The sequence below is a fragment of the Anopheles stephensi genome, chromosome 3, assembly GCF_013141755.1.
Source record: "Anopheles stephensi strain Indian chromosome 3, UCI_ANSTEP_V1.0, whole genome shotgun sequence".
In the NCBI taxonomy this organism is placed as follows: Eukaryota; Metazoa; Arthropoda; class Insecta; order Diptera; family Culicidae; genus Anopheles; species Anopheles stephensi.
This window is the reverse complement of record NC_050203.1, coordinates 11,912,941-11,923,975: the sequence shown is the minus strand read 5'-3', so window position 1 is coordinate 11,923,975 and position 11,035 is coordinate 11,912,941. Positions and strand designations below refer to the sequence as shown.

Genomic DNA, 11,035 nt, shown 5'->3' with positions numbered 1-11,035 from the left:
CGAGCGACGCTAAACTGCGCGCTTTCTTATACCGTTTGACTGTGCAAAGGTGAACGAAAACTTTACCATTTACTCACATAGTCGGGGAGCAAAACCGGGGATGGGGACCGCTGGAAGTAATTTTTTCTCCTTTTTCCCACAAAGTTTACGGCTTTTACTATCCTTCGGAGATTAACTTTAAGACGGAAGTGTTGAAATTGGAGCGTTTGGCAAACCGATGGCAACGGCACTCGTTCCTTGCCTCCACTTCGCACGCTTAATGTCATCATCCTCAGGCCGGTGGGAAGTAAAATGGCTTGAGGAAGTAAGCACCGAGCTTTCCTGCACGCGCTTTTCCTGCGCACAGACACACAGCGCGTACCTAATTGGTGGTTACAGCGTACAACTTGTAGCACCAATTTCCGCCGCAAAGCTACCAAAGAAACGCAGCTCATCGGATTTAAAACTCATCGCGGATGTTTAAGTCGCGCTCGGAACCCCCATGCCACACGGTATCGCACAAATAAGCGCCAGACACAAACGTGGTTCCGAACTTGCGCGTAACTTAACGCCCCGCATCGAATGAACGTACTTGGGGCCGAGTGTACGCCACTCGCACGAATGGAGACGCCTGGTGGCGCACGAGGTTTTAGTTTTTTTGTTGGGTTTCCTTTGGTGCCACCACGCTCCCCGGGAAGGTGGTGATAATTTTCGGCTTACGTTTCTAATATCATGTATCAACTTTACGACTTTGCAAATAATTTAGCGCTGCTTGGCGTTGTGTGTGTGTGCGCGCCTGAAAAGTAACTTTAGCGCACCGGTGGGAGAATAACTCTTGCCGGGGTGTTTTAGGTGTGCGGGCTCCGAAGCACGTGGGCTGTTGGGAGTGAGTTTTCTTGAGGCGCATCGGCTTCACGGATCTTCACGGCGGAAACCCGGATGTGTGGGTTGTTGTCGTTGTAGAATTATGTTGTTGAGCAGAGTGTCTCGGGAGGATTAGGAGGAACGGTGGTTTATCGCACTGCATTGGCCGGAGAGGCGTCGGCAAGCATAACGATTTAAATCGCGTTAACTTTGGGCGGAAGCGAAAGTTTACTCCCGAAACAGATTGTGTTATATTTCTTTCGGTGGCATGGTGGTGTATGTGTGTGTGTTTGAAAGTGGGAAAGATACGACTGGTGGGTGATATCTGTCGGACGGAAACAAAAATTGAGCCAGTGTCGAATTTATGCACACTAAGAGGCAAAATGAATCGTTAAATTCCATGTGAAAAGATATCCTTATCAAAATGGCTGTCAGGGCTCCATCCTTCTCTCTTCTCCTACTTCAAACATCTAGCACGTCCAATTTAATTAACTTCACCGATCGGATCTGATGCACCCGCTCGGCCGTGATCTCGCTCAAGTGCATAAAGAGAAATAATGCAATGCATGAAACATGCTAATAGACTTTTCCGAATACTTTATCTTCTCTGCTTTACCCACTTTGCTACGAAGAACATAATTTAATTCCACATTATGCTGACAACCCGGACTTAAAAACCAATTATAGTGCAAACGCGCGGGAGCAGTCACTGTCGGTACGGTCAAAGGTGCCGAGATCGAGAAACAATTTCGACTCGCACTCCAGCAAAGGACAACAAAAAACAAAAATGGGGATGCAGCCATGCATCGTTCCACGTTAATGCAATGCACTTGCAGCGAGTATTTTAAGCAGTGACATAATCCATATTTCGCATCGTCTCTTTATGCTGGTTTGTTGTTTGCTTTCGTAAGCACTACCCGTCCCTTCAGTCTTCGGCAAAATACGAAATTGATGTCCAAAATTAAAATTGCAAAATTTGCATTAAAACTGTCAAATATGAAATGGAAAAAAATAGTACGTGAGACATCTCCCGTTCATAAATCACTTTCATCGTCCGAGAGCGATTAATGGAGCTTTGGTTCATTTGTCAACCCAGCATAATATGACGTTGTAGTTTTTTGTTTGGGTGGCCAGTGTCGGTCATTGATCGAATGTGACAAAATGGGCGGCTGGCCTGTCAAAACGAGCCCTGGAGAGTGACAGTCAGGCTTGCGAAAGCTTCAAACCCCTTAAACTGTTTAGCATCCAATTTCTTTAACGAGCAAACAGCACAACCGGTGAAGTTGATTTGGCGCGAATTTGGCACGGTTGTGAATGTCGTGCCGGGTGTCAATTACGATCGCGCACCGCGCTAAGACCTATCTATCCGGTAGGTATGTAAATCGGTGGTTGTGAATCGTATTAGCACCGGATATGGGTCCTTGGATTTGAATTTTCGAACCATGTCTCGTGTCAAACTAACCCAGCAACACGACCAAGGGGTAAGTTCATTTGTGAAAATGAAATAAAAATGTATTAAAATTGAGTGTAAACTTCGTTACCGTGCTGCTGCTGCGTGGACGATGTGACGGATAGGAATTCTTTTCTGTCTGTTTGCGTGTGTGTGTGTTTGCCGCCTAGTTTTTGCTCTGCTTATCGATGTCAACCGATAGCGAAGATTTATGAAAAGTGTCAAGTGTCAAGGGAACGTGGCGAGGATAGTCGCTTTCACGCTATCATCCTTCCCCATCATCATCGCCAGCATCATCAGCATACAATCATTGGTGCTGTGTTTCTGAACGTTCGCTTGATTGCTTTCCAGTTGAATGGGTCCGGGGGAGTTGAAAGCTTGTCGACCTGTGGCTGTGGCTGTGCGAGCAAAACATGTAGCAAATGATAAATCGATCCGGAACGCCCGTGCAGTGGACGCGCGCGTGGTGGTATCAGGGTTTTCTTTTCATTCTATCCGATGGTTTTGCTGCCCTTTAACTACTTTATTTTCACCTGAGCGACAGAAGTTCATTAGATTTTTTTTTTTTTTAGCGAGGGCGATTCTCGTGAGTGAGGTTCCTGCTTAGAGATAATGAATTTTAATAACAATTTTCTATTTTGAGTAGATTTTAAAAATTGGTTTACAAAACACAAAAACTTTGCTGTTTTTGCTGTCGAATATTACAGCGCATCGTATCCATTGAGAAATCCGCCTAAATGTAGGCTATCCGCATTGCATGCTTGTTGAATTCGACTTCATTTCGCTTTAACACTAAATTTCGAATACGGGAATATGGGAAAATGTAAACCCTTGCTTGATTTTATTATTAATCATTTCAAAGTAGTACAAATAATAGCTCTGCCATGAATGGAACGTGACTAATTGAAACTAAAAACCATTTGTAAGATTGTTTTTAAAGCTAAGCAGAGGCTTATTAAAATTCGAACCCATCCATTCCTGTTGGACTCATTTGTTTTTTGATCCCCATCTGATACCCCTCCCTTTCCATCCCAATCCGTTGGTCGACTGTTATTCCGTAATGACAGATCAATCCCGAAACATGGCAGAAAATCTCTTCACAAATAAACAGAAACTCCCTACACCGAGCCGGCTTTCTGTGCCCCGGAGGCAGGAATAGAAGCTTACTCCCGGGCATGAACGGGTCGTGGAGTGAGTAGTCGCCAAAGTATCGAGTGCTTAAGCACTCGGGGATGGGTTTTGGAAATAAAACATCGACCAGTTTTGGGACACAAATTAACGATCGTTTCAATAGCAAAACACTTGGGAGACTTAACGGTGGAATACGAGGGCGAGGGAGTCGGTATCCATCGCCGTGTCCTTCTGAGTATTCGCACGGCAACCCTTGGCAATGAAAAGCCTATTAAGTTTTCATTTCCGTTCGCAGAACTACCCCAAGCGGGAGGGGGGGGGGGGGCGAGTAGAAGCGGTAGAAGCGGTGTTTAGGGTTTCACAATGGTCCCTAAAGTGACATTTGCGGATCCCTTAATGGTATAGCCGGGAGTTTTTGAGCCTGCCGTTCGGGGAAGAGATAGCTTTCAGCAGGTTCGGCAAAGGTTTTTTTTTATTATTATGATGACTGTTTTCCCCTTCAAAGCGCAACTGTGGTCCGCACTGACGAGCGCATTGCGGTCGACGAGATGGGGTACCCTCTTAAGAATGTGTGAGCAGCGGCTCCTTGAAACCGATCAATGGTACATTATAAGATGGCAAGGAGATGGAAGGCCCAAGTGGAGTTCAATAATGCCTCGAAGGTTTATTGTATTGACTGTGACAAATTGGTTTTGCTACGTGGTCTCCAATCCATTGATACGAGCGGCTCCTTTTTTTATCTGTTGGCACCCGCAATTATTGATAGCCATTAATGTGAGCCGAAACGAGTGTTTGAGAGATAATTTTATTAGCTATTAAAATGGTAATTGATTCAACAGGTGCAATGTGATTAAACGAAGTGCGGTATGATCCTATTGTAACCCGAACTTGCAGGTGGAAGGTTGAAGAGGGACCTGAAATCGTATTCTAATTGCGTTTGTTTTGTATAACATTGTTAGAATATAACGTAACACGAATGATGCTTGGATTCTTAACTTTTCCTGCGAAACGCCTAAAGTTATGGAATTAGTGTTTTTAAACCCTGGTTAGATGGGTAGATGGGGTGTTAAAAGTCACGCCCGGAGCAATTTTTGGGGTCACTTTAGCCATCAAATGGAAGCCTCGTTTTAGCGCTTCGAATTACGAAGCCTAAAAAATATTTGCATACCTTTAGGCGCACGTAGAGTTAATACCAACATCACACTTACCTTTTGCGTAGACATTCGGATAAGGAAAAGTAAAACAGAAATAGAGCGAAACACACAAATCTTATAAAAAGTTCGATAGCATTTTTATTGTTACAGTTTCCTTACATTAGATCCTTGTCTAGTGTATGTGTTTTCGTGTATTGATTTTCAGCATTCCAGTTCCGGTCACTTCATGATGCGAGTGCCCCTTTCGGCAAAGTGTTTGCGGCCGCAACTTAACCTAAGCCTTGCACGCCATTTTTTCTATTTATTTTACTGCATTGTGATTTGGTTTATGTATGTATGTGTGTGAGATGTTGGGGATGATGGGGATGTTCACTACTTTGTTTGCTCACAAACTGTATCTATTACCGTAGAACCAGAGGGGTCGGGGATGCTTGTTCGAATGCGTTCTGATGCTGTGTTCATTAGCTATGCGCACTATCTGTTTCCTATCGTAAAGTTGGAGTTATCGCTCATGCGCGTACAACTCCACACGCTGCTTTACGCATCTTCACTGCACAAGATAAGGGGATCCATATTTACAATGTATCGTAGTAAAGACAAACTGCTTTTTGTTCCTCTCTTTTAAAGTAAATATAATAACTTAATTTTTTTCCCACCGTTCGATCTTCAAATTTGAGATAAAGTGATTCGATTTTGCCTAAAACAGCTCCCACCACTTACTTAATTAGTTCACTAAGCCTAAGCTGAAATCATTTAAATATTCTGCCACTGGCTCATAATGATACAGTTTCTTTGTGTTATCGTTAACGATAGATCTATTTTCTCCATCTCGCCGGAACAATCAAATCAGTTCTCTGTCTAATTAAACACAAACAAACCCGAAACTGAACCTAACTCTAGTGCATTAAACGATAAAGACGCTTGGTGGACGAAACACACTTCGTCCGCTTTTAAGTCCATTCTTGCTCTAATAATATTTGGTACGATTGTTGTTGTTGTTTTTTCTTCTCTCCATCTTCATTCTCTTCAACTGATCGCGTGAAGTTCTATTCTACGATCATCAGTTTTTTTTTTACCACACTGCTTCCATTTTGTTTTTACATTAGCGATGCTGCTTTGTTTGGGGTTCTTTTTGTTTCTGTCAGTTTTAAATTCATTTATATACACTCATCATGCACCTGGTTGTTGGATGCACATTTTGTTTGTGCAGCGCTTTGATGCATTTGTTTCCGTCCAATACTTACACGCTACTAACGAACGGGCTATGATAAGAATCGCGTGAATGGTTGATCTTTGAATGTGATTCCGAATTTAGAAAGATGAAAGTAAGGTTGTTAGAAATAAAATTCGATGTGTAAATGAGAAGAATCCTAAAATTAATAATTTGATTCGTTTGCTCAGTGAATAGAAATTTGGGTGAAGTAAGTGCTTACCACTGCAGCCGATGCAGCGATTTCCATTTTGTTTCCCATTGCCCATCAAACTGGGTCGAATTATCCTCTTTTGTCGTGAATTCTTTGGTATTTGGTTGAACTTGTTTTCGTTTGTTTGTTTGTTCTAGAAATTGTTTCACTTAATCCGTACTCGGTTGGTTCGTTTCCTCCCATCAAGCAGCTGAATTGTTAGCAGCTGACAAATTGTTAGAGGCATAAACCTAAATCCTAACGCCTAAATGTAGGCTATTCCTCGCTTTAAGCGTTTTCCATAGAAACGCTCACAGGCGGCTGTGAACCGTGCGAACAGTGCATCGGTACTATTACATCGTAATAAAAGTAAATCAAGCATAGAAACTCAAATTACATTTCAAAAACCGTGGCCGACCGTGGCGATTCCTCGCTTTTGACGTTTTGTAAGATAAACGCGGCACACGGGCATGGTGGTACTGGCGCAATAATTTATCGCAAAAATGGCCACAACCCGTACGATGACAGTTACGGAAAGATGAATGGCAAACGACACGGTGCTGCTATATAGTGCTATAGTTTCTCGTACCACTATCGTTTGGTAGCTAGCGTTGGGAAGTGTGGAGCCCGGTTTTCAGCTCACGAAAGCCATGGTGGTGGGGGTATAATTTTTCAGCCATTATTACTGTAGTGTGCACATGCACTCAGCCGGCCGGCTGATTTCCCACCTAGAACCATAAAGGCCAGATTCTAGCCCGCAAAAAAAAAATCAGCTCAATCCACGCCCTGCGGGAATGGTAAGCTTCCCTCTTTCCAGATGGTTGGTAACACATGGGTGAAAGACCTAGAAGTATCTGGTTAAAGATCGGTGAGAAGGAAAAAAAAAACACCGACCGGAAACCTGCCCCGAGGCGAGGTGCGAAAAATTGGGAAAAAGTTATAAATGGGCTCAGCCCGATGCTGGCACTGACAGGAAACTTTTAATGCATTCCGGATGCTAGGAGGCTTGCTCCTTTTTTCTGTTTTTTTTGCGTGTTCGTACTTTTTTCGGGATAATGTTACCTTGCCCAGTTGCGTCCTTTAGAGTGCAAAAAGACAATGTCGAGACGCTCATGCTTTTTTCTCTCTCTCTCTCTCCTTGATATTACCACCATTTCCCGTTGATGTTCGGTAATTTGAAGTTCACTTTGCTGGCCGCCAATCAAATCGATGCGGTCTTCTATCGCGCACCCGCCAACACCAATCGCCTATCTTGATAGTCACGGAGGCGTTAAATCATCTTTGTTCGAGCTGTTGTAAACGGAAACGGGCAAACTTGGCTAAGCCGGAGGTGCGCGACCCGAGTGGGGGACGTTCATCGAAAGTGTTCGATCGAAAGCACCAGGACCGGCGGAAAGTGCGAAGGCACAAAGTTTTTCGCCGCCGAAAGAAAAAGTGAGAGTGAGATCCATTTTACCAAATTTCCCCCTGCACTGACGTTGATGAATGCCACGAATAGATTCTGGTTCGTGCGTTTGTCCGAAGATGCTTCCTGGGAACAGAGGGGTAAATAAATGTAATACGTGCCGGCGACCTCAATCCAATCAGCGGAGTAATCTCACTTTTCAATCACGCAACACTCGGTGTGGCGTGGCTGGTTCCTTCCGCCAACAAATTCATCACGTGGTTTACTGGCCGCATCTTTGAATGGAGACCATCAATTAGATTGTGCCATTTACGTCACGCGGTTCTAAAACGCGCAGGAAAAAAGGGAAAACGGAATTTTCTTTGTGACCATCAGTTTGGACAGCATTTCCTTTTGTGAAGTGCACACGCCTACTACGAAATCGAAGTGAGCTGTCACTTGAGCTGTCAATGTGCCGTTTCGTCAGTGGGAATTGGTAAACAAAGCGTACTGTGGTTGACGCCTGAACGAGGAACAGTGTTGAATTGTTGTGCATTTTGTGTGGTAATTTAAACATAAAAAGAAACGTAGAATTAACCTTTAAACGTGATTACGCTGCTGCTGATGAGATCGTTACGTTGCGCCGTGAAAGAGTGATGAAAGATGATGAAAAGTGCTGTTGAGGTACCGGATTGAATGATCTGTGTGTTGTGTGTGTGTGTGAGTCTGGATTAAGTGGAGATTGTTGCGTTTCGGGGTGTGTGTCGGCAAAATGGAAGGATTATTAGCGGCTGGATGACTTAAGAGAACGTTGGAGCTGTGGTTGTGCTGTCGTGCTGCTGCTGTCGTGGATTCGTACCGTGCAGACTCCGGGACGCGTCGGAAGGCGTGGAAGTCGCCGCAGCAAGACCACTCGTCACCGGCTGCTGCTGCTGCTCGACCGGGAGCTCCGTCACGTTTGCATCACACTCGGGGCGCCGGGCAATCATCATGTGGCTCGATTTAACCGCAATCCACTCATTCCGGGACGCATCGAACCAGGTAAGCCCGAGGTTGTACCGCCCGTTCAGGTTCGCATGCTGACAGTGCGAGAACCACCAGCCACCCTCGTAGTTCCCGGCACAGTGCGTATTCGAGATGTCCCGGTCGACGTCAATCGCCGAGAACTGCATATGATTCTGGTACTCGAACGCGTCGGACGCATTGCCACTGTACCCGCCCAAATCCAGCCGGAAGCCGGCATCCCGCGAATCGATCCGGAAGGTGGCATAGTCCGCGAACCAGGTGTTGTCGTAGATGTCCTGCATGACGATGCGCAATCGGGAGCAGTTGTCCTGGGTGAGGTGGTGCAGTGCCTGATTACCGATCCAAAACTCGCCGGCCGGCGTACCGAAACCTTGGGCGTACTCTTCCCACGATCGGTTAAAGTCAACCGTACCGTCCTGGCGCCGCTGCACCGTCGTCCACTCGCCGAAGCACTGCGTCATTAGCGGGTGGTGCTGTTCGGCCGGCGCTATCAGATACAAACCACCGTCGCCCGGCTGGTTGGCCGTACCGGCGGTGCGCATCCGCTCGATCTGGCTGCAGTCCCGCGGCAGCTTGTTGATGATGGACTCGTACTCGTTCTCCACGAATTCGAGCTGCTGCACGAGCTTGGTCGTACGCTCCAGCTCGGTTAGCGTTCGGTGCGGTGCCGTCGTACTACCATTGTAATCGGACTTCGAGCCAGCCTCAAGCTGAAAGAACACATAAATAGCAAAACAGAAACGGTGTGAGATGGGTAAAAAGGCGACGACGATTGTAGACGCTGGGCGAAGCAAAATGTTCAAATGTACAGCACCGGCGAGACCCAGCGGGTAGTGGAAGATTTGCGTACTGATGCGGTAATGGTGCGATAGTAATTAAATCGAGTAAAAACCATGTTTACCATCAGTCAGGCAGGCAAACGGGGGTCTAAGATGCGGACGAATGCAATGGTCGAGATTCAAATGGACTTGCCCAGAGCAACAGAAGCAAGCAAGCAGCATCCAAATGAATGTTTGACGTTGAATGTGCTCGGGAGTAGAATTATTTCCCACCCGCCCACGGGGCAGTGCTTTCTCTCGGGGAACGAAGTCAACACAGACGGCAGCACAACAGCTGAAGTGCGATAATGAGACAGGAGGACAGCTTGAAAAGAAGTGAATAAGCTCTTTCGGTGCATTTAGCGTCCCTGATGGGTGGAATAATGAACTAGCACAGCAGCGCAGTGTTAGGTGCCTTTTAGTGTATCGTTCAGAGAAAATTTGCAGCAGAAAAAAGGACCCGCCAGGACGAGGTAAATGTTTTTCCTTGCCACAAACCAGCTGATCCGATTTTATGCATTGGAAAATATACATAAACTTCGTTTTCTCTTTTTCTTTTCCCTAGGTAGGAAACTATGCAAAAACCCCTCTACAAATGCCTATGGGAAATTCCTTTGTGTAAGGTCAATCAAAGATTCTCCTGGGACCACCGGGCCCCAAACGATTCGCCGGCAAGTGATGTATGCTTTCATGCTCGTATAAAATATATTCAAAGGGTACAACTATGAGTTAACCAAAAAGTAAATGGAGGGCCAACATTGTACCGGTTTTCAGGCATTAGCAAGATACCAGTGGCAACGGGCAAATCTGATCTTTCCCCAGTTTGGCCGAGCATGGTATGGCGGAAAACCCGATTTATGGAAAAGTTTCCGAAAGATAATCCTTAATCCTTCGGTTCCGGCAATTGAAGCAGGGATAAGGAAGATGAATCCCTTTCCCTAGCAGTATCGGCACTTTCATCTTTCTGGGCCAAAGCCACAACTGTGAAGGCTCACGGTATCGAAGAAGCCTCGCCGCACCTACACAAAGCAGGGGTTCAGTTTACAAAAATCCTGCCCCGTTCTTTGCCTCTGGCCGAAGGAATCCGACTCGACTCTCGGTTCCATTTTGTTGATGCCCTTCTGTCGCACACAATGTGTGCATCTCGTTTATTCGATCTACATTTTAGGCAGGGAGATGTACCCGTCGTGCCCGTCGGTATTGTATGGCCCGAGTTTTCCGCGAACTGTTTCCAATGGTTGGTGATAGTTGGACAGCTGAGGACACCATCTCTCGCACCATCCGCATCGTCGTCCTTATCGTCGACGTTGGCTGTGTGTTGCACCGTCAATAGAAGCTGGCATGCTTGCGCCAGCGTCCCGTGTAATAATGGTGGGACGTGTGTGCAGTATTGAAATCATAAATCGACGATGGTGGTAAAATGTGTCAATGATGGAAACGTGAGTATTTTGGCATCCAGTGCACACCCGATTTCCGGTTGAACGAGGTTTTGTAAGCATCCCGGGCAACGGGCGGGAACGATTGAGTGGGGCGTCTGATAAAAGGGCAATCGAAATATTGAATTCAATTTTTGGTATGTTCCGTTTCCGACCTGGATCGGGGTGTTATTGAGTGGTGGACCGTGTAGCCCAAAGGCGGACACACGCGTTTCTGGTCAACTCATTCCCATAATGGCATACTGTGGCTGCCGTGCGCTGAAGTATCGATTGATGCGATACTTTGCACCCGGTTTTCCTTATCGTGCGAAATAGCATCAAAATGGGAATTGGAATTTAGAAAGTGCTGATGAAATGTATAGAATAGAATTTTCGATTACTCCCCACACA

General features: G+C 45.8%; 2 protein-coding genes across 3 annotated transcripts in view; one reads left to right on the top strand and one right to left on the bottom strand.

Moving 5' to 3' along the window:
• Positions 1–4,691: 4,691 nt before the first annotated feature.
• The window catches only part of LOC118514197 (protein scabrous), a 60,850-nt gene continuing 54,506 nt past the window's right edge, over positions 4,692–11,035 (bottom strand). For both annotated transcript variants that reach the window (XM_036060885.1, XM_036060886.1), the window contains exon 5: positions 4,692–9,101. In XM_036060885.1, the coding sequence (XP_035916778.1) occupies positions 8,166–9,101 (936 nt within the window). In that variant the 3' untranslated portion in view covers positions 4,692–8,165. The remainder of the gene's footprint in view (positions 9,102–11,035) is intronic.
• The window catches only part of LOC118514196 (breast cancer type 2 susceptibility protein homolog), a 76,879-nt gene continuing 74,959 nt past the window's right edge, over positions 9,116–11,035 (top strand). The window contains exon 1 of the mRNA XM_036060884.1: positions 9,116–9,682. The gene's annotated coding sequence lies outside the window, so the exon portion shown is untranslated. The remainder of the gene's footprint in view (positions 9,683–11,035) is intronic.